This window comes from Psittacula echo (genome assembly GCF_963264785.1).
Source record: "Psittacula echo genome assembly, chromosome: 2".
NCBI classification, from domain to species: domain Eukaryota; kingdom Metazoa; phylum Chordata; class Aves; order Psittaciformes; family Psittacidae; genus Psittacula; species Psittacula echo.
The window spans coordinates 15290032-15314458 of NC_137737.1; the positions used below are offsets into that span (position 1 = coordinate 15290032).

Below are 24427 nucleotides of genomic sequence, written 5' to 3' on the forward strand. Positions count from 1 at the left end.
ATATGTATAAATGTCCATACAATACAATTACGTAGTTTTATATCTATGTTTTAAATGAGTCACTGTTTGGTTCCTACTTTGATAGGAATCCATGATGCTATTCAAGTTTCACGCATAAGCAAAGTATCTTTTCAGAGAAAGCACAGGATGTTTGTTCACTATTTTGGCTCATTATTTGTACTGAAGAAATATTGGAAAAACCACCACATCCACACCAAGGACTTCTTGTGCCAGTACCTGATGCTCCTTCATTTACTGTTACGTGCTGCAGAGGTAAAAGGTGGAATTTCCTCTCAAATCTATCCCCTCCCACTAGAAAAATCTACCACCACAGTCCTGACCAAGAAACTCTACTGCCAGTATTAGTCAGCATTAATGATGAGAACAATAACGGGGTAGCTTGTCAGGAGCACAGTGTGACTCATCCTGGCTTCCCCAAGTCCTTCTGCACCATTACACTTCAGTATTGTCCCAGCACATTTAGAGTAACGGATGATTAAACAGCCTCATTTCAGGAATCAAGTTAATGAAGCAAGCACTGTGCAATGTAAAGGCTTGATTTGTAAAGGTTTCTGGAGTCACGGTGACATTCTTCCCACTATCCTGAATTAGCAGATGTATTTATTACCTGGCAGCTGTGGGTGGGGAGAAAAACCCCACACTGAAGTCAGCTTCCTTACAGAGGTGGATTAACATAAAACATGAAAAATAATTATTACAAGCTCAGTGCAGGCAGTATGAAGTCTGTAGAAACAAAGGTAATTTCTGTACCTGGTCACTAATCACTTGTATGACCCTCAAACACCCCTCTCACTGTGAACTGTGCAGCAGGCTCTCAGGTGCTCTCATCCTCCGCTAAGGGCCGTTGGGGTACCATTACCATCCTCCATACTCATTACCACATTTTGGGAAGAGGTATTCAAATTCACATTGTCTTTTACCAATCAATAACAAATCTGACCTGAAGCAAAGTAAGAGCAGGTTCTAAGCACACCCTTTCACCCACTGTACCTGAAACAGCAAATCTTACACACCAACAGGACAATCACAGCATCAAGTCTAATTTATACCTTTTGGAAAAGAAAGCAGCCTCTGAGTACAGACGACTGCCTAAATTGCCAGGCTCAAAGGGGCACCAACGGCAGCTGCAGACCTGGCCTTACTGGTGCACACCACAGGTCAATACTCAGGGCCAGGACAGTTTAACATTTTCATTAACAATGGTGGGTGATAGGGCAGAGCTCACCCTTGGCATGTTTGCAGGTAACACAAAACCAGGAGTTGACAATACTGTGCTGCCATTCACAGAGACATCAACTGGCAGAAGACATGAGCCAACACATGAATCTCAGGCACTAGCACGCACAGGGACCAGAGAGCTGGAAAGCAGCTTCACAGAAAAAGCCCTGGGGAAACAACGGGAATGTGAGCCAGCCACAAGCGCCCTTGCAGCGAAGACATCCAACAGCTCCCAGATCACCAGCAGGTCACAGTAACACAGTGAAGACTTCTGGATGGAAGATCTAATGGCAGAGACACATTGCAGTTTATACCTGTGCATCAAGCCACTAATATATTATGTAAATATATATTCTTCTAATGTCCATAATTATTCTAATATACATCGATATACAACTTAAAATAATGTACATATTAGAATAATATATATATTGGAATAATGTTACGTATAATTAATTTACATTAAGACCACCAAAACTTCCAAGTTGCCCAAGCAGTGCTACATTGCTGACAGGACAGTCATCTACTCCTGCCATCAACCAGTTTAAAATTCATCTACTTGAACACACCTTTCATGCATCAGCCAGTGTTTTACCTGGTCATCAAGGTGTCTTACCTGACAAGGCTCTATAAAATGGGTATTACAGTATCACAGTATGCTAGAGATTGGAAGGGACCTCAAAAGATCATCTAGTCCAATCCCCCTGCCAGAGCAGGAACACCTAGATAAGGTTACACAGGAATGTGTCCAGGCGGGTTTTGAATGTCTCCAGAGAAGGAGACTCCACAACCTCCCTGGGCAGCCTGTTCCAATGTTCTGTCACCCTCACTGAGAAGAAGTTTCTTCTCAAGTTTAAGTGGAACCTCTTGTGTTCCAGTTTATACCCATTACCCCTTGTCCTATCATTGTTTGCCACTGAGAAGAGCCTGGCTCCATCCTCATGACACTCCCCCTTTATATATTTATATACACTAATAAGGTCCCCCCGCAGTCTCCTCTTCTCCAAACTATAGAGACCCAGCTCCCTCAGCCTTTCCTCATAAAGGAGATGCTCCACTCCCTTAATCATCTTTGTCGCCCTGTGCTGGACTCTCTCCAGCAGGTCCCTGTCCTTCTTGAACTGAGGGGCCCAGAACTGGACACAATATTCCAGATGCGGTCTCACCAGGGCAGAGTAGAGGGGAAGGAGGACCTCTCTCGACCTACTGACCACCCCCCTTCTAATACACCCTAGGATGCCATTGGCCTTCTTGGCCACACGGGCACAGTGTTGGCTCATGGTCATCCTGCTGTCCACTAGGACCCCCAGGTCCCTCTCCCCTACACTACTCTCTAACAGGTCGTTCCCCAACCTATACTGGAACCTGGGGTTGTTCCTGCCCAGATGCAGGACTCAGTATATTTTAAGTAAGTAATGTGCTCTGTGACTTCTAGATGCGTATAATGAAAAAGGAACAAACACATCGCTATCTATTGTGTATTTCATCAACAAAGCCTGCAAAGAGGCAGCAATATTTTCTGCTGAACAAAGTATTTACACAGGCATACAACTGCGAAAAAAAGTTTATTTTATTGCCCACATTATTAAACACTAAACAAGACAACCTTGCAGTTTATACATTAGGAATGTAAGTTTTCAGGTACAATGAAGAGAACACATCACTGTAAAAAGGTGAAATACTGCATTAGGAAAATACAGAACAGTGTCACACATGAAAGGAAGAATTTGAAAGAGTGTGGTACGCTAAAACTCAGGCTCTCAGGTGAAGACAGACACCGATAGACTGATGTAACTATTCCACAGACTTTGGTGAATATTAGAAATGTACACATCTAGTCTTAGAATTGTACAAATACAAAAGGCAATATATTACACACCTATATACAGCACTGTAACCCCCAAACACTGACAAAAGTTATCAGACAGTAATTAAGTTAGAAATTTCTGGAATCCTCATAGAAATCAGAAGAGACCTCCTTAGAGAGAAGTGTAGCTAAAATAGCGCTATATTTCTGTACCTGTCAAATCTGTCAGGTATTCAAGGCAACTCAAGGACATTTCACTCCCTTGGGAAAAGTCACTGAAGCTCTACAGCAAGTGGTAAGAGGCCATACGCTTTTTGCACAAATGGTACAGATTCTCACAACAAAAATAATTATTCTCAGCTTCAACAGTTTTGAAAGTAATTGGAAACAGTGCCCTTTGATTTAAAACAGTAAGGTCAGTTGTGTCAGCATTAAAACAACTTCTCTTATTGTAATTTGAGATGATTCAATCCTGCATACACATTCTTCAGGAAAAACGTTATGTTTGGAGTGTTCTCCACTGCCGGTTAGACAGATTACAATATGGGGTGTCTTTATAGGTCTTCCCTTACACTCTTAGAAGACCTCTACTACATTAATACACATTTTTCGTTCATCAGTCTGAAGTGATCCAGTAATGCGCAAAACCCAAGAGCCTGACAGTTTTAGAAATATCATGAAAGAATTAATATATCTGGCTCCTGCCCTGCTTCCCCCCTACCTCCAATCCATGGATATTTTGAAAACAAATAATCCTGCCCTCCCTCTTCCCTATCCTGCTTTCCTGCATTTTTTTCTTTTTTTGGTCTATTTTTAAGGAAGGAAAGAAAGAAACACAACTGCAAGTTTTACTGCTCACATCACAAAAGAAATTATTCAGACTTGTTCAGTATCAAACATGTAATGTCAGTTCACAAAAACATGCTCATTGCCTAAGTTGCTCTGAAGACCAATACATACATACTCATATGAAGCCACATATGTATAGAAACAGCAGCCTTTAGTACCGAGAACTTTTCATCACTTTCTCAAAAACAGTGTGAAGCTTTATGTAATTTGAGTTGTACCAATATGAGCCTATTGGCCCCTGGGTTCAAGCCAGACCAGTTAGAATAATTAGCTGGAGGAAATAAAAGGATAAACTATAAACTAACTTTACTTTTACACTGTTTGACTGGTAGACAATGGTACTGTAAACATGATGGCATTTTAGATCCTTCAAAATTCTATTTATAGCTAAAGTTACTAAATCTTCCCAGTATAGTAAAAGATCTTCTAAACCAACACCCAGCTTGAAAAGACTGTCTACTGTGGAGATATCAACCAACCATGAACTAAATGGAACAAAAGAAAACCAGTAGAATTACTTAAAAGTTCTAGTCCCTCGACACTCAGAACTAATGCCATTACCGCAAACATCTATCAATTGCAATTTTATGTATCTATTCTAGTTTATGTTTCATTTTAAATTACTGAAAAGTATTTCCTAAGTATTCTCCAATGCTACACTGCAAGAGCAGATCAGGAGGCAGCTGTAAGTTCTGCAGGTTATTTCCTCATACCATGCAGAACAACTTCAAGGAAAGGAAGAGCTCCACATTCAGTATGCATAGTGCTAGCCAAGGTTTGCTATCAGCTGCCTAAACCCTTCTACTGCTTGTGGTTATGCATGCTCCAAGCGGCCACAGGCATTAGTCAATCTGAAACAAATGTGCTGTTGCAGGAAAACCTGTTAAAAAGGCAAAATTTTCTGCCGTACAAAGTATTTACAAAAATATACAACTTCAAACAACCAGTTTATTTCACTGGCTAAAGTATTAAACACTAAATAGGATAAACTTGCAGTTTATACATTAGGAATGTACATTTTCATGTACAATTAAGAAAACACACCTCTGTAAAAAGTTGAACTACTGCATTACTAGAATAGAACAGTCACACAACAAACTGAAGAATGAGAAAATGTGGCACATTCATTTAAAGTCAGGCTCTCAGGTGAACACGAACACTTACAGATCACTCCAGCTATTCCACAGGCTGCAGTGAACATTAAGAAAGGTACACACCTATTCTGCAGTCTTAGAAGTAGAATTACACAACTTACTTGTCCCTATCAACTATGTCTCCTCATCTCTTTTCATTAACCAACCAACTTATTAATTGCTATAAACCTGAATAACGTTAGCTGCTTAAAAGTTCCTTGTGCTTCAGTTTAAGTCAAAAAAGGGATATCTAAACCTATCTTCAGGCAAATGGGAAAGTCTACCAGAATTTTAGTTTGTTTTGTTACAAGGTTCCAGACCATAAGGGATCACTAGCTGCAGAAATCTGGATGGTTGGGAATGACTGTGCCTTAGATCTTTCTACTTCATTGATAATAAATTGTCTGTCAGCTAATCACTGCTATTGGAGTAGCTTTGTCAGCTACCGCTTCTCCAAATTTCTGCATAAGAAGTTTTAATTAAAACCTTAACAATATAAAAGTTGGTATCAAACAACGTCATCAAACTAGCTAAAGGTTAAAGGTTTGGTAGCCTAGAACAGGCTGCTGTTTTAGAATTTTGAACTAGAAAAATAATAGATACAAAAGACTAGGAATTACAGTGCTAGTTATATTTACATTATAATTTCCCTTTGTGCTTGCAAGTTACTGAAAGTACACATCCTTTGGTAGTATTCTCTTAGTCTCAAGTAAGAAGTCCGTATTAAACACATTCACACTCCTGATTTGCTTGAGTCAGTGCAAAGGGCTCACACCTTATTTCCTACTCAACATTGTTACATAAGCACATCTCTTCCCCATAAATAATAACAATACTGATGACAGTGACTTTTCAGTGAGTAGCTTTGTGCCTGATATTTAAGAATCTGAAACAAAATCAGTCTGTCATATGATTCCTAAGCCTGAAGAGTGACTACTACAGCAACTGGCAAGAACTCCCATCTGCGAGTATTGCTGTTGTGTGACTTTTGGCCCAGTTTCAAAGACATACAGAAAAACCAAAATGCTTTCATAATTCAGACTTGTACAGGTGTAAATAAGTATGAACATTGCAATGCGTACTAACTACCATTACAAAAAAACCACCAGAACATCAAACACTGAACTGATGCTTCTAGTTTAACATGTAAGCACAGCTTTCTCATGGCTAACACACAAGAATGTTTGTTCTTACAATGCTGTTCCAAAATGTCATGCCCATACTGCAAGACTCAGCTTAAATAAAACAAGTCCTTGCAGTTTTGCCTATGCCAAGTGGTTCCTGGATTCTGAAAAAGCAGAATCTGGGAAAGAGGATTTATTTGTTCCCATACTGTGCATTTGTAAAAAGCCAAACATATCGGTCAGTGGCTAAACAACCAGCTAATGCTTCTTAGACTGATGAAGATGTAACTTCACATGAAGCCATAAACAACTGGGTATATAAATACAGTAAGTCAAAGAGGAACTTTGCAAGCCATTAGAATTTGATGCAAAATAATTACAACTGTTGTCTATTCACTGTTACTGTTAAATATGAGCCAAGTAAGAATTTATGGGCTTGTAGTTTAAGAAAGTAATGTGTAACATATTAAGGAGCTTAATGTATCAACGCACCAATACCAGCATAAACCCTCAATATTTTAGTTTTCATACTTGCCAACTGAACATCAATCTGTTGACAAAGTTATGCTAATACTAGGAGGTCGCTGCTGGTTAGGTTGTTTGCTTAAGATTGGAAAATCTGATCTTTCTGTTCCATATATCAGTTTTTCCTCCTGGAGACTGCAAGCTGAAAACCTGTTCGCCTCTGTACCAGATACACCACCACGATTATTCGGAACTGTGACACCACTGACCTGTTCAAAGGATTTACTAAACACTGTAGTGGTTGTTCTGGTCAGACTGTGGCTGCCAGGCTTAGGCAGTGACTGGCTAGTTGTCAATGTCAGTCTCTTCAGAGAGACAAGCTCTAGATTCTCACTCATGGCTCTCTGAGTTTGTTTTCGTGACAAGTGTTCTCTGCAGGTTTCTCCTTCTTTTTCTTTTCCTCCAGCTTTGCCTCCTCCAGACCTTCGTTGGCTCTTCCCTAACAGGTTCTTACTGCTCGTGTTGCTGCTGTTAGATAGGGCAGACTGACTTGTGCTAGAAGTAGCCCTAGAGTAAAACCCTTCATCACTTTCAGATACTTCGATCAGTTCCTCTTGTATCTCTAAATCAGTATTACCTGTATGGTAGAAAATAAAATTAAAGAATTAGCATTTGACTTTCTCACATTTACTGATTTTATGTATCGCTAGATTTTGATATTTACAAGCATGAAGCCATACAGCAATAGAAGAGAGAATAGAAGACAAACCACTTACCTATTCCATTTTATTTTGGAATTAAGGTTCATTAGGATAGAAAGTTGCAGCAAATAATGCTGCATTAACTAGATCAAAAGCATGCCCAAAGTCTCATTTTGTAGTGATTTGGAAAAGAAAACAAACAAGCAGTTTTGTTAATTCATGCAGATTAGAAATTTAAGAAATTTATAGATGAGAAGATATCACACAACAAAAAGTGTAAATCTTATTCTGAGCAAGTGCTTCCATACATGATTTTAAAAAGCTCGTTAATTATAAAGGTATGTGATCAATGCTCCAGGGCACCCAGTATGGCACTGGCATGTTTAGCAACCTAAGAATGCTTTAGGACTGAAAGGTCACCTTCTGCATCACAGGTCTAGTGGTATGAGTTGGAAACTCAAGCACAACATGAGATCTCCAGTATACCATAAAAGGTGAATTTGGCAAATCTGAGGTACACAGCAAAAGACTTTTCACATCCATTTTGATGAATTCGTCAAACCATTGATCACTGGATTTTGTAAACCCAATAAATAGAGCTTAGTGAACTCAAAGGTATATTGAGTCTCAAAGTGTATTTTCTTGAGATTGAATAAATCTACTTGTAAGTATGTTGCCATAGTCTGTGGCACAGATGAAGCTGTATGCAATACATGCATTTGTGTTATTACACATGCAAATATATTAACTGCATACTTTAAATCTCCAAACATGCAGCAGTGACCCTTTCAATCAACAATGGTACCTTAGAGTGCAGCTACAAGTGCTCTGCTAAAACTGCACTCTGCCAGATGAGTTTATTCCATCCTCCATCATTTTTCTTACAGATTTCTGTCTCCTGATTTCTGGCATGCCTTTGCTGTCAGTTCTAGGATCTGTAGCTGTTTCCTGTACTCCCTGTAAATGCTGAACATCATTCTCTGCTAGTGCTCTGCTCTTTTCCCCATTCCCGGTCCTCTCTCCAGCCACACTTGTGACACTAATCTCAGGTATGATAAAGTTGCCCAATTCAGTAGCATCATTACCATTCTCTGGTTGTTCTAGAATTAAAGATGGATAAGAAAAAAAAAAACAACAAACAAAAGATGGCTGAAACAAAACATGAAACAAAAGCCAATAGATACAGATGACTAAAGCATTATAAATTAAAGCAGATGTTCATATATTAACCTCTTGTTAATTAGCAGTATTAGCATGTATGGAATTTTGCTTTATTTCTAAATTGCAGGCTTGATTCTTCCAATTATTGGCCTGCACCCCCATACTGGAAAGCCCCATGCTTGCTCTTTCAAAACTGAAATTTCTAAGGATCATCAAAACAAACATTTATCAGACTATCAGAGATCAAAGAATTCTCCATAATACACTTCTATGACTATATTCTCTGTATCACCATGCTAAAGCGAAACATTTTTACAACGAAATGGCATATCAGCTTCACATGTTACCATGCAAGACTAGAAGTTCTACACATACAATGTCATGATGCTGCACAGTGGTCAGCCTGAAAACTACGAGTGAAACAACTAAGCCAACCCAAGCACACTGACTTCCATTTTCTTTCATCATATCAAAAAACTGTTTTCAACCTGGAAGATTTACAAATAGAAAAATTCTCCAGTTACTAAAATGAACCTATTCAGATAAAACCTATGGAGTTTTACCGCAATTTTTGCCACACACTAACAACATAAATGTTGATCTCCTCAGCCTTTTTAAGCGTTTTATATAAACTTACAACTAAATCAGTTTGAAATAAACTTATCTGTCATTCGTCAGCTACTAAGTACAGTTGAAAAAACAAGGATTAAGCTGGGGGGAGGGAAAGCACCATAACTTTCTGCTGCACTGGGGGGGGAAGGAGAGAAGGGGAAATTAAAGTGAATACCATTGCAGCTCATTTCTAAGATTATGTCTTTCCATCTGGGTAAGACATCACTAGCACATATACAAATGCTCAAACTGATCAAAAAAAATATTTCAAGACAGTCAAAGATTCCTGCAGACAGCCAAAAATCCTCAAGCAAAAAGCAAACTCTACTGCTACTTAAAGTCTGAAAATGATGGTTGTGTGTCAGCACAAGAGATTTAATAATGATATTTAGTAATAAGAATGCAATAGTTCCTACAGGGTCTTGGTAAAACAAGTCCCAACTCAGAAGATGCCTGTCTCTGCTACATGAAGACAGGTTTCAGACAAATGAACTCTTGAAAGGAAAAAAGTGAAAATAAAAATGGGAGTTGAAACTTTATGGAAATTCCAAGTATATGCAAGTAACAAGTTACAATCCTAGCAACCTATCAGCTCCACAGTGTTTGAAGTAGTCTCAGTATCTGAAGGTCTTTCTAAACATATTCAGAATTGCTTTATCAGCAACTAGCTCTATAAACAGAAAACTGCATTTAGATGACCTGGAGAAGAAGAAAAAAAAGAGAAGCCATCAGTTACAGATAGTCAGGGCACATCCTCCATGAAGATGTATACCACAGAAATACAAATGAGCAAGAACTACACTATTGCTACATATTCATATACTGTATATATCTCTATATATACACACTTATGCAAAGCAATGTGGCCATAAACTTGACAAGACTAAAAATTCACTGAAAGCACAGCTCAGAATAAAGCTCAACTGAGTCCCTGTGTTTTATTCATAACAAAGCTCTTTCAGACTGGAGGATTCAGTAAGGGCAATCCAGACTATACTGACAGTTTGCTACTGCATCTGACAGAAGCTGGCAGTACAGACATTTAAGTGACAGTATAAAGTCCAAAATCAGGGAAATTTATGATGAGATGATTTTTCACAGCGGCAGCTCTAATGCTTTTTAGCTGGAGGAGATACTCTCTTCCCCCTACGCACACAGTGAGGACTCCTGTGCAGGCACAGTGTACTTCTAGGTCAAGTGGGCTGCCGCACTGGGCTTTTTGCTAGTATTTGCACTGTCTGCATTTATCAGGACAATAAATCTCAGAGCTAGAAAGTTATTCTGGCAGGGATGGACACAACTGTCCCTTGGTGTGAGAGCTATCCCCAATTTTACCTGCAAATGGTAAGCATTAAGATTCTAACTAGTCAACTACAAATGAAAGTTATGTATTTATTAAGTTGTACTATCCAAAGGAAATGGCATTAATAATTGTTGCTATTAGCCACTAACTTCGTGATATTTGGTAGGAAAATCAAGTTAGACCTGTTTCTGTGTTACTCCTTCTAATAGCACTTTCTGCAAAAGTCTATTGTCAGTCGCAAAGGTACAACCAAGCACCATGAACTGCAATAGTAATAATAATAAATAATATCAACAATAGTGGCAATAATAATAGTAATACCACCATCACATACAGCCTTTTTTCTAAAAACATAAGAGCAGAAAGGTTAGCAAGGAGAGAAAAATCAACACTCTGATTAGCCTCATTAACTACGGTGAGGTACCTGTACTTTCTCTATGGCAATCTTCAGACTCCTTCCTGCTACCCCATCACTGCAGCTACAGGCACCTTACTCCAGCAGAACATCTCCCCAGGATTCACTGATCTCCATACACTCACATTGATTCTGATAGAAACTTAATTTAGAGCCAGGACACCAGAGGGAGGAGAGGGCAGAACAGAGCTTATTGTCAAGTCCCTTCCCCTCCGAGGGCAGAAAAGCACTGATTAATCATCCAGCTCCAAAGAAAGGAGACTCAGACTGCACAGCAGAAATGAAAGGAGCAGAGGAAGAATATTTTGTTACAGATTTTTGCATAACAGCAATACTTATAGTCTGGTGGTGTACATTTCTAAATGTAATACATTGTTGTGATATTAGCACTTTACCCATCATTGCTGCATTCCCACAGCTGTGTAACCATTACCACAATAAACCGCGGACTGGTGGGGTTTAGGGTGAGAATGGATGGAGGATACACCAAGCCAAAAAAAATTAAGAGTTTTATTCAGTATAATTATGTCCAATCTTCTAGTTAAATGCTGTTAACTACTTCTACTGAACTACTTTTCTCTGGGTTTAACATTGAACTACAGGAGAAAATTAATGAAACAAATGGGATACTGGGTATCTTAACTACCATAGCACCTACAGTCTCATGGCAGGGATAAGACTACGTAATCCATGCTTTCCATGGTAGCATTGCCTCTTCATTTTAAAACTTTTAAGAACACCTAGAACAAACCTTCAGCTTCGTAGTGCTTGGTTTTGAACAGAATATTGCTTCAAGCTGGACAACTCTGGGGGCATATCTTTTGTGAAAGAGATATTAAAACCCAGTGCACAAGGCAATATAGCTGAAGAGAAAATAAAGGACACTGCTAAATAGTGTAGAGATGAAACTCAATAAATTACATCAGTTTGGAAGTTAATATAAATATTTCTATAGCAATTGAAGGAAAATTGCATTTGGAGTCACATTCTGAATGCTATGAATAGTACAACCAACCTTGATAAATGCATTTCATGATTACCAGCTGCTAAGAATTCATTGAAAAGATATTTCAATTATAGCCTACCTTATTATTATGGTTGCCTATATCATTTACCTCAGATTGCACAGGCAAACTGCCCACTTGGATTGTAATTCAACTTTAAGCACCACAAGCTCAAGCTGCATTTCCTGCACAACAATGTTAGCATTTTGAATTATTCACAAGAGCATCAAGTTTAGATTCCAAAATTAACAGTCATTCTAGGTTCCTTAAAGTTATAACTATTTCAGGAATTCATAATGTTTCCAAAAAAAGTGATTCAAAGACTAATGTTTCTAAACCTTATGTACTATATGAAAATCGATTTCTGTATTGGGGAAAAAAGATAACATCTTGTCTCTGTTCTCTAGTTTATGCCTTGGGTTTTATGTTATGTATCATACCAATATCTGTTTAGCTCTTCTTATTCAGTCTGTTAAATCAGATTATTTCTCTTACATGCATTACACATCTACACAGGAGTTTTTCCCAAACAATACTTGTATAGGGCAGTATGGCACATTTTACGTCAGTAGGGAAAGCACTGCTAGGGCTTGCTTTGGTTTTTTCCTAGCTTCCATAAATAACCATTAATTTGGGTGTTCATGTCCCTCACCCACCATATGATTTTTCTGGTTTTCCTCTATTTGCGAATGGAAACGGAGATGCCACTCAAGGCTTGTTTCTAAAACATTTTAAACTTTACAATTTATAGGTAATCCAACTCAACAGCACTCAATAATTCGTTGATAAGTGGTGGCTAGTATTCCCTGACTCTATAAATACTATCCATTTGTGATTAGATGGATTGATTTTGCAAATGACCTTCACTTTTAGTATCTCTAACGTACCTACCTTAGAAGGCCAAATGCTTAATACTAACTTGATCTTTAAAGAAGTCTTAAGTAACACCTCTAACTAATGAGTTACAAGGTTGAGTATCACAACAAAATTAAATGTTAAACCAATCTTTTTTTCAAAACTGACTTCAGCCTTGAGTTCTAGCACAGGCTTGCAAGATCTGATGTCTGAAAACTTACAGTAAACTGAGGGATTTTTAAATATAAAACAATAAAGTCTCTGCTTCTCCGCTTCTAATGTATAGAAGCTATACACTAATATAGAGAAGCTATACATTACATTATAGCTTCTCAGAAATGTAATTTGCTACAATTCTGTTATTTTACACAAATAGCTAGTGATTAAAAATTGTTGCCCTTGCTTCCCCAAGGGATGCTTCGCTTAACCAGTTCTCCTGGGCCACATAATGCGTAAGATCAAACTGCCTCTCAGTTGTCTCTTCAAGCTTTCTCATTCATTTATATAACTCATTGTTATTATACTCAAGCACAAAAATAAACCCCCCAATTACATTTTTTCCCCTTACACCATGGGAGAATAATGGTTAGGAGGTACAAGGTTTGTCACCTGATTTCTACCAATTCCAGTGTTTATTTTAATTCAAACAAGCATCTGTAAGCACAAGCCTCATTTTTTCTGCATGCTGACCTCAAAGATCTATTTTGTATCTTTCTGTTACCAGCGATTGTGGGGCACTGTATTATATTATTAGGAATTTTGAAATCAGGAGACCATCCATCCATTCTGACTTTAAAAAGGCTTTTCAAGTTAAACCAAACAATTTTGTTAGTATTTTATAACGAAAATGTTTAGAAGATTAGCTGAAGTAGTATATGCATGGAACATTTACTATTTAAAAACAAAACAATTGGAAAAGCAGTTAGTAAAACATACCATAGACTCAGTTTTGGACTAATCTTTACACAGCCTTCGAATTTACAACTTCTCCCGCAATCTACCATACAAGCTCCCCTCCACACCCATCCTACAATGGGTGATTTTCTTCCTCTTCATTAAATCCTGTACCATTGAGGCAAATCCAAAGTTTTTCCAATAATCCAAACAAAATGTTGAAAAGAGTTTTTTTGTTAAAGTCCTTGATCTTTCAATCTTCATCCCTAAACACTGATTGCCCCTTACTTGGGTCATACTGACTAGGTATCACTGTTTCTGTCATCTTGTCCTGCTTTATGAGACTCCCATAAAACACAGCATTCTGCTCCATTTCTGTGACTTGTTATCCTCATTTCCCTTTCACCTTACTGTTATCTGCTGCAGGGCACACTTGTCTCACCCATTTTTCCTTGAACATCACCCCTGCAAGAAAGCAGTAATTGTAAAAACTTCCTGATTTCTGTATCTGCTGAAAAAGATGCATTCTTATAAGAATGGGTCCAATGCAGATTCTGTAACATTTACTTTTTTTTCTGTAAATGCAAAGACAAAGGGAATGTTTATTTTCATACACTTTCAATTCCTCTAAACAAACTGACACTCAGTATCCCTAATCTGTGTTCCCCGCCACCACCTCATCTGATCAAGCATCAGAACCACTAAAAACTAATAGCTGACAGAATTGCCAAGCTTCAGAGGGATTTGTCCATTTAAAAGCTGAGCTATCATACAGTTTTCTTGCACTCGGTCAGTAATCCCTGCTTAACAACTGTAATCATGAAGAAAGGAAAATAAATGATAAAGACTAAAACAGTCCTTAGCAGTCTTGAGATTTCAGTAATGACTTGTTCCTGGACCTCACTCAAGTTAGACATCAGTGTTTTGCTCTTCAGGTCTGTCTGACAGTTTTAAGCAGTTTTTAATCAACCAAAAAGAAGTTTGGTTGGTTCAACCTTTGTTTGCCCCTCACTCCCTCTGGCAGCTTACTATTGGTACTATTATCACCCATGTGTACCATTACTGCTCAGAAAGCTCCATCATTATTTTAAAGTCATCTTCGAACAGCATATTTATAAAGTTTTCTCAACATTTACCTGAATTAGCTCTCAGTCCCTCACATTACGTGACTTGGCAGTATTCTTCTAACCAAACTGTCCATATACTACAAAGGCTCCTACAGTACACATCATACAGAAATTTTTATGATACTACTTCACAATCTTTATTGAACCTTTTAAAGAGCATTCTTATCTACACTCACTCACTTAGCCTGTCACCAGAATTACAAGGCCAGCAGAACAAGCCACTGTCAGTTGTGATCGCTGGTCCAGTGGTGCTTTCCTCATCTGAAGTTGGTAGAAGAAATAAATATAACAGTGCGCCTTTTGCAGTTCATTTAGCACCATTTTTCTACCTCTGAGCCCAGTCTACTGGGCCCAGTTCTACTTTGTGGAAACCTTTACATTAGGTTGCTCCAATGTGCTGGTTTCGGCTGGGACAGAGTTAACTTTCCTCACAGTAGCCGGTATGGGGCAATGTTTTGGATTGTGCAGAAAACAGTGTTGATAATACAGGGAGGTTTTTCCTTTCAGAGTCCAGGCCTTTTCTGCTCCTCACACCTCTTCATCAGCAAGTAGGCTGAGGGTGCACTAGAAGCTGGGAGGGGACACAGCCAGGACAGCTGACCCAAGGGATATCCCAGACCATATGATGTCATGTTCAGCACATAAAGCTGGGGGAAGAAGTAGGAAGGGGAGGGAACATTCAGAGTTACGGCATTTGTCTTCCCAAATAACCATTACGTGTGATAAAGCCCTGGCCGGGGTTAAACCACAACACCAAAACATAATTGTTCATGTTCTCTACCTTTAAATTATTTAAATAAAAACTGGATTTAAGAGAGATGAGGTTCTGCATAGAGCTGTTAAATATCTGCTTTGCTTCAGGTACTATAAACTACTTTTCAGAAGACAGGAGTATCAGTCTCTGTAAAGAATTTATAACTTTGTACAACTCCCCTCCCTTTTCAGAAAAAGGGGATCTGTGGATTTTGTTTGTATGTTCATTTATTGTTTTGTTTGGTTTGTTTTATTGGGCTTTTTTTAATCAACTCCCCCCCCCCCACAATTAAGGAAATAAAGAAAACACTTCATTTGGACTGCATTAAGGCTCCCTTTCAGCAGTCAAGAAAATAAAAACCTCCAAACTGCTGCTTGCTTATTAGCAATGAAAATGCACAATAACAAATTTCTCAGTATTATATTAAACACATGTAAAAAGTTGAGAATTCATTGCAAAATGTGTTTCTTACCATGCCTTTTCCATCTATGCCCTCGGATAGACATGCTAGTCACAGCATTTCTTGATATTCTGGATGAAGTAGGTGTAATTTCAACCTGAATGCATCTTGTACCTTCTTTACTAGATTTCATGGCACCTTGAGGCAGTGAAGCTTTTATTGCATTAGCGACCTAGAACAGAAAAAATGCAGTTAAGTTTTTTACACAAAGACACAAATTTTAGAAGAATTCTGTCAGGGGATTCTTATTACTCCAAGAAGGATACCATGTACAATTGCAGCTTAAAGTCAAAAAGCACACCAGCTTTTCACACAGCTTATAAAGAATGCTGGTTGCAATTAACTCTCAGAACTAACATTTGCACTTTGTTTTAAAAGTGTTTCCAGTTCAGAGATGTGGCTATTACTTCAGAATGCTTCTGTACTATCATCTAAGCTCTCAAAACTTAGAAGCATTCTACTGAAAATAGCTTGTTCACTAAGGAAGGTGACAAAATAACTAAATGCATCGAAAATACCTGTGCCTCTGTGTGCATACTTACAGATCTAGCTGTCCACACAAGCACAGCCACGTACACCTTGCGGGGTTTAGGCTCCTGGTGTGATGTTGCATCATGCGTGTTCACAGGAAGGATTTCCTAGACTAAAAATTCTATTCACAAAAACGTTGAAATACAATACCTACCAGCAAAGGTTCTGGATACAGTTCCAGCTGTGCTCTATACAAAATGTCATCCATAGCTTTACGAGCCAGATCCCATTCTCCATTATAACTACAAAGGTAAATATATACATAATAATAAGCATCTATATCAACAGAAGCACCTTCTCGGCCACATAACCTTCACAGATTTAGCGTCCCTTCAGAGCTCAGTTTAGAGGGGTTGAACTACTTGTGCTCACTAGCAGTAAGCTTGCTATTTAGTGAACTTGTTCTGAAGTAGCATCTATGGATATACAGTTTTGTTTACAATTGGCCATCCTGAGCAGTTCAGAAATTATGTCATTTGTTACTGATCAGCTTGTCATGAAATATTCTGAAATTCAAGCAGAACTGCTTTAATATTACTCCACCTTTTGAGTATTCCTGTGTTTCTAATCTTTAATTATTTCAGTTAACAGGAGAGCTTCAAACATTAACTTGACTATCAAAGGGCAGACGACATCAGCATTTCAGAGAAAAAATAAGACCTTTTGTCCTTAACTAGACTGATGTCAAAACTAAGCATGCAAAAATGCAGACAGCACACAACAGATGGAAAAGGGTGGGTTTTCTTTAGTGTTGTTTTTTTTTACATCAGCAATTATACCCATTAAGTGCTGTTCTAGCCCTCTTTCCCCACTATGACATAAGTAACTTTAGACAACTAGCTGGAGACTATGTTCTCTTCCTAAGGAGATTATAGCTAGACACAGCATCATCCACTAGAAAATAAAACATTTCAAGGGTAACATGCCTAAGCAAGTGTAGAAATTAAGCTAATGTTTCTTTATTTTGTATGCATATAGAAAAAACCAAACAACTTACAAGGCATAATAAATTCCTGTTAGCATTTGCACCATGAATTCAGATGAAACAGGAATCCTACAGTTGACTCCCTTGTACTTTCTTACTTGCTGGCGAGGATATCCACAGACACAAATTCTAGAAAAATCATGCATTTTTCATTAGCAACTAATATGGAACCAACCACCTTTGTATAGAACACTACAAAACCAGGTGTTTAGTAGACCCACAGGAAGGTATCCATCAACAATCCTATGCTGAAGCCGCCTATTTCTTGTAATGGAAGAAGGGTATGCCCTCTGCTGGCAGAGTTGAAATCCTTCAGAACAGAGACATCCTAGACACGTCTCTTACATTTGTACTACGGGGGGCCATGAAAGAAAACTGCCAGTAAAAGCCATTCTGGATCCACACATTTGCTGCAGAACAGACAAAAAATAAGTTAATGATACTTAAGGAAATAAAGCAGTATAGCAACTATAAATATTAAAGACAGAAACGTAAGCAACATTGCATATAAAATGGAAGTTGCATGCAAGTTGACTAGCAAAGAGACCACAAGTGCTCTGGTCAAATAATTACCAAAAATTATCCTAAATTCCAGTAAAAGTCAACTTTAGAGTTTAATTCTGAACTAAATTCCATGTCAGGTCCTGTAGATAACACATTTTGTAAATCAAAGATATTGGGTAGTTCAATATTCATCAGCTATTACATGACCTGTAGAATGACCTTTAATGACATTAAACAAACTACTTCCTTCTCCAAAGCATAGACTAGAAGGTTTAGTTTCAGACAGCTTCAATTCTTCAGCTTCAATATCAGAGAGACTTTAAACTCTTCTTAGATCTGTTTTTCCCAGAAAAATAAAATAATAAAAAAATATATATTGTATCATAGTACCTTTCAAATTACATCTGTAACGGGTATTTCAAGAGTCTTTTCATTAACACTAACTTAACCACTAACCTACTGCACTTTTTTCCTCTCCTGTCTATCCCACAATACATCATTATGCAGTCTTTGGCTACATAAGACGACGATGACAACAAAAATCCAACAAAAAGAAGACTGTGCCCCCAGGACCTTTATAGCTCAGCAGCAATCCCAGTCTGCATGTCGTATCTAGCGTGACCAAAATCTGACTCTTCGTGCTCATATCACCATATCTTCAAATTAAAGAGAGTTTAAACACTTCATCAGGAAAGACAGGAAGCCACACTAGTGACAACATGCAAGGAAATGAAAACAGTCCAAGATGTGGATGTTTATAAAGGAAGAATCATAGAATGGTTTGGATAAGAAGGGAGACTCTCAAAGTTCATTGATTTCCAACCCCGCTAATATCAGTAGGGACATCTTCCACTAGGTCAGGTTGTTCAAAGCCCCATCCACCCTGGCCTTGAATACTTCCAATGATGGATTGAGCATTCACAATGTCTCTGGGGAACCTCTTCCAGTGCCTCACCACTCTCATTGTAAAATTTTCTTCCTTATGGTCATCTAAATCAACCCTCTGTCAGTTTAAAACTTTAAGCACTTTGGGGAAAAAAAAAAGGTCAACTTTACAAGCAGCTTTTGGGAACCTGAAGCTTTAAAAAATAAAAAAAAAATCAAACGCACTGCATTTCAATTTGAAAATGCCGTTTTAAGTGTAATCAACCTACGAAAATTACCTTGAGCAAATTTGACACAGTGACTGAAGAGAAACTGCAGGCATGTAGCTCAAGGCAGCATTGTAACAGAGCAGAAGGAAAGTCAGCACTTCAAACCTGGAATTTACAGAAACATTAAAATTACATTACCAATTTTACTTCTTAAAAGAAAGCAAGTTTACACAGAAATTTGTAAGAGCTATTTGAACAGATTTGGTATCTCATTTCAATAAAATTGACAATGGAGTAGTTTGGTTCTGTCAACTTTTCTTCTTCATGTAGTAATAATGCACTGCTAATCTTTCTGCATCTACATTTACATGTCTTTAAAAACAAAAATCCCACACAAGACACAGCATTCACCTACCCACCTTCAATCTTTTAACTATATTAAAAATTGCAAGATTCATAAGTAATTCTCAAGCAAAATCCTATTATACAATTTCACCTGTTCTGTGCTGTTAACATCTCCCTCTGAGGATGAGGTCCACTGTATACAACCCTGGACAAACCATGCTGTGATAAAGCTCCTTCCGTGAGAGCCATGGAGCCAATGCTGGAAGGCTAAAGGAAAAAAGGGTCATTCAAAACATGTCTGCCTGATGTCTTGCTACAATGCAAATGAAAATAGACAACAATCAGTAGCATATTTATACATGAATTTTCAACAGGCTTAAAGTTATCTGACTGCTTAGCTGTCTTAGATTTGAGAAGTTATTCTACACCAGATAAGGTATTTGGCTTCAGAGTACAAAAAGAAAGACATAGCTGGTGCACGGATGTTATGGAGTTATGACTATTAAGTTTTGAAGAGGCCTCAGAGACCAGTTAGTAGTCCTCAGAAGATTGAGAAATATGTTCCTATGTCATCATGCAACACATTAAAACTACTTTTTATTTTACTCTTAACAAATAGGCCCCCAAAGCATACTGCCTTTTTTGATCAGTAACAGCTGTATGTTGTATCACTTACTTCATGATAGACTGAAGGTTTGGACAAAGACGGAATTGTGAAACTCAGCACTTTGCTATGTCCTTCTTTGTCAACTATCTCCTGGAAAAGACAGAAGATACCGTTTACACCGTACTACAGAAACCAGACATGCAAAATGTTAAATGGATAAAGAAAGCCAACAAATTATTACAGGGACAGACAGAGATACTATAACAATCTGAACTACAAGCTGAAAATTGTCTCTGGATTTGCTTTCTATCACAATGCATTTGCTTTGTTTCTGAAAACTATATAAATGATTTAGCAAAGGGCACACACACTTTCACACACAGTCCACCCTAAAAACACTAACTGGAAATCTCAATATGATTAAAAGTGTTAACAGTTTTTTTTTTTTTTTATGCACTGTTTGCTATTTGTGAAGGTTAATGCTCAATAATTCTGTTCTGAAAACTATTTGCCCATGAAGTAATAACTCCACAAGTAATTCATTCTGGAAATACAGTTCTGGAATGATGCAGCCGCATATGGTTTGATAGCAGCCAACATTATAGTATTTGCAAAAGCCCAAGTTTGATAATTCCTTATTTAGAGAGTTAAAACAAGCATGGATGCAAAGCTTAAGAGAAGCTACTGTTCTGCAAGTTACCACCACAGCAGTATGTTGGCAGACTTCTACTGCTTGTAAACTAGCAAAAGATTAATGGGTAAGTGAAAAGAAAAAAAAGACGTATCACAGAAGAGCACTGAAGTACTTCAGATAAACTTCAGAAGTTGCAAAGCAGACCTGAACAATATCCAACACCACACACACAAGAACTCTTCCCCCCACACACTTAGTTTCAGCACCAGATTTCATGTATCTGAAGGCAGAGATCACAGAGAGAAGCTTTAGCGTCTCCTAACACCCCTTCCTTTGGAAGGCTGAAGACAAACTTCATAGTAATTACTAAAACTCATGTCTTCAAGTAGGATATTAAGTGGTAAAGGAAGACTGAGAAGTATCAAAAAGGCATACAAAGCTACTCTGTCTGAAGAGTTATACAGGTCCTTCACTCCACAAAAACCACTAATAGTTTTAACTTCATTATTGCTTCTGCATCAACAATGAAAACTGTTTCCTCAGTTTATGGGAGGAGAAGGCAAGAGAAACTGGCTCCATCCTAACTTTTAAAATCTAAAAATATCAATATTTTGACTCTTCATTCTAATCAGATTTGTAATTAAGTTTCGGGAGTGCGTTTCAAGAACTGAAGTGTACTAGGAAAAATACTCATACCTACAGCCAGAAACATCAACTGCACACACTACCACTGTATGTCTCCAATCTGAAGACAGAACAAAAACCAGTTCACGATCTCAAAGTTCAACCACAATAATTCCAAACCCCTGACAAGGTAGCGAATTTAGAATTATTCTGAGCAATGCTTGATTTTTCAATTTCCTTCAGTAAGAAATTGCAGGACTCTGTTGAGCATGGTAATTCCTTCACATTCCAAGAGACTATACATTTACAGAAGTATTACTATTTGTATTAGGCTAGGATTTTCCTCTTGCCTTTAAAAACAAAGTAGCTGTTTAAAGAGCACAGAAGTATCTAAACAGGTATCTAAACTCACTACCTTTTCAACCTTGTATACTGAAGAACAGTTCCACCATGATCGTTAAAGTTACAAATTTTATGCAATATCGGCAGAGGGGAAGCAGTCAGCATCAGTAACAAAGCATTCCTTTAGCATAAGCATTCATTATTTTTTAGAGCAGAAGGTGGGGGGAGTGTTTCCAAAGATCAGGTCTATCTACAGCTTTCTACAGAAACTTGCTGTAAAAGTCTTAAAATCCCAAGTAGCTGGAGATGGATGGCTATGTTAATAATGGAGGAAGAAACTGCTCATAGCTAAGAGAAGACATTACTGGACAGATTTAAAGCTAAACTGTAAACGTAATCTCTCCTAGGAGAAAGATAAGTGATTGTAGCCACATCCATCAACCATTTTAGATTACTTCATCATGGAAATACAGGAGTGAATTGGCTTCAGGCCTAAGATATACCAAATGCTTTCCAGGAATATTTTTCTTCTCAGATACAACTAAGCACACAGAACACACATGAAGCCTACACTGTGAGTTGAATATAAGGGCTCAGTTCTGTTTAAGTAGACTCCTGGGTGAAAAAAAGTTGTTTTCACTTGCTTGGTAAAGACACTTGAGATTATTTTTAGAAGAATGGAAGGTGCCTTCTCCAGATTTTCAGAATGAGAAGACCTGAAGTTCATCACTCTTTCACTTCCCAAAAAGCCTTTCTACAACATCCAGAACATATAAACTACACGGAAGAGAATCCCAGTGGACATAACACTAAGCTTTTTATAATAGCCATAAAAAAACAAAATGCGTAATTAAAATATGGTGCTCTTCAAGGTCCCTTCAAAGCAGTAATTTAGTAACAAACAGTATCTTTTTGTATAAAACATGGAAAAAAAGTGTCGAGGTTATTCCAAAATTAAAGACGGCATTTAATTTCTCAAAGCTAAGCAATCTGTTCAGCTGTCAAGTGCTCAGAATTTGTGACTTCTGTGTGTGTTTTCTAGTCAAGATAGTCAAAATACCCCAGAAAATATGGGCAACCACTCCAAAAGTAGGACCTCTAAAGGCTTTCAAGCAGAATGCAAGTTTAATCACCATACCACGAATTAACTAATAAGGAAATTAAGAAGACTCCTTTGCCCCTTTCAGCCATTAGTACATTAACACTTTCCAGGAACCACAAAAAGAGCAGAGAAAATATTTACCAAAGTAAAAGAATGAAAGTTCATGTTGCAGATTTGTGACATGGATACCAATTTGAAAAGTCAAAACTAAGATATTCAACACTTCAATTCTGAAATGAAATTGTTCATTATTCACCAGTAAAATACTCTACAGTACCCCCAAAAGCACACTGATATTTTTAGGCCTTAATAATTACATGCAAATACAAACCAAGTTATAAACCCCTAGCAGAAGAGCCTCTATGCATCCACTGCTCTGCAAATCCCTGCTGGCTGAGACAGCAAGATAACACCACATCAATTCTGGTAGAAACTGCAGCGTGAATCGTAGCAATTGTTCTTCACCACTGCGATAGAACTCGAAGAGCTGATGGCAAACTGGCTCCAGAAGCTGAAATACAAATGACAATTGTGAATGAATAAAATATTACAAGAAATGGCAACTTTGTCTGGATTGATTCTTTGGACAAAACTATAAACTCATAAATGTTACATTTTAGCTATTAGGGAGTGATTGATGCAATAACCGCTCAAGTCACCTTACACGCTTGCACCTTTTATAGCATACTTTCAGATGATAAAAGTAGAACCTTCCATCCTGTATGAAGAATGAATTCCAATTGCTCCTTCTTTCAGTTTTGGCTCACTTCCTCCAGCCTCAAAGGCATAAACAGAGGATACTGCTTATCACCACACCTCATACCATGCCCTCACTATCTCTGATATACAGGAAAAGTACTTGAACAGTTCTTGCTATTCTAGAGCTCCAAAGCATACACAAATTGCCAGAAGCTTTTACCCACCAAACAAGAAGAGCTGCGTAACTCTCAAAGTATTACAATAACTTAGTACAGAGTAGAATTAGTTCATTTTTCCACTCACATTAAAATCATATGGAAACTTAAATGTATTTATAGGTTTGAGATAGAAATGGGAAGCACCAGGAGTAATTTTACAACCAAATTTGTTAAGCTGTTATAAATAGAAATACTGTATTGAACTGGAAATAATACACTGAGCTAGAACAAGTTAAAAAGTAAAAAAGACTAAAAAACAATTAAGCAATCAGCTTGCACTGTGTTTCTGGATTTAATGCACATCCTATCTCCACTAAATTACAAAACATAGTGTTAACCATCTTGTGTCAATGTACAGAAGCTATATATTTATGTTGACATATAGATAAAAGATTTCCTAACCCAAGTGGAAAATAACATCAAAACCAGTAGGCCCTAACAAAGCCATCTGAACTGGACGCTGAACTCTAAAGCAAAAACTCAGAAGTGCACACTCAAAAAACACTTTTTGGCAGCAAACCCAGCAAACCATTCATAAGTATGGAACCATAAAAGGATTTCTTAAAAAAACCCAAAAACCAACTAACAACCAACATTTGGGTAGAAAAGAGAAAAAGGGGATTTTAATTAAATCTTCTAAAATAATTTATTTGGAAGAAATAACAAACAGGAGGACCCTATCATGTAAGAAACTACTCCCTGAAAAACCATCTAGGCAGCTGACGCTTTTATATTAGCAAGCTTTACAAAATGAAATCTGAGATTCCAGCTGTTTAGAATTAACTTTATCAGCTCCAGTTAATGCACTTTAAAAAAACCAAAATTATCTAAAATACGAT

The 24427-nt window shown here is 37.7% G+C and overlaps 1 protein-coding gene across 1 annotated transcript in view; it reads right to left on the reverse strand.

Moving 5' to 3' along the window:
• Window positions 1-2785: 2785 nt before the first annotated feature.
• Window positions 2786-24427, reverse strand: part of HYCC1 (hyccin PI4KA lipid kinase complex subunit 1) — a 45069-nt gene continuing 23427 nt past the window's right edge. Inside the window, exons 4-11 of the mRNA XM_080611615.1 lie at window positions 23003-23182; window positions 20039-20119; window positions 19514-19629; window positions 19087-19182; window positions 17432-17548; window positions 16589-16676; window positions 15916-16075; window positions 2786-7254 (exon numbers count right to left, since the gene is read on the reverse strand). Of these exons, the coding sequence (XP_080467741.1) occupies window positions 6698-7254; window positions 15916-16075; window positions 16589-16676; window positions 17432-17548; window positions 19087-19182; window positions 19514-19629; window positions 20039-20119; window positions 23003-23182 (1395 nt within the window). The 3' untranslated portion in view covers window positions 2786-6697. The remainder of the gene's footprint in view (window positions 7255-15915; window positions 16076-16588; window positions 16677-17431; window positions 17549-19086; window positions 19183-19513; window positions 19630-20038; window positions 20120-23002; window positions 23183-24427) is intronic.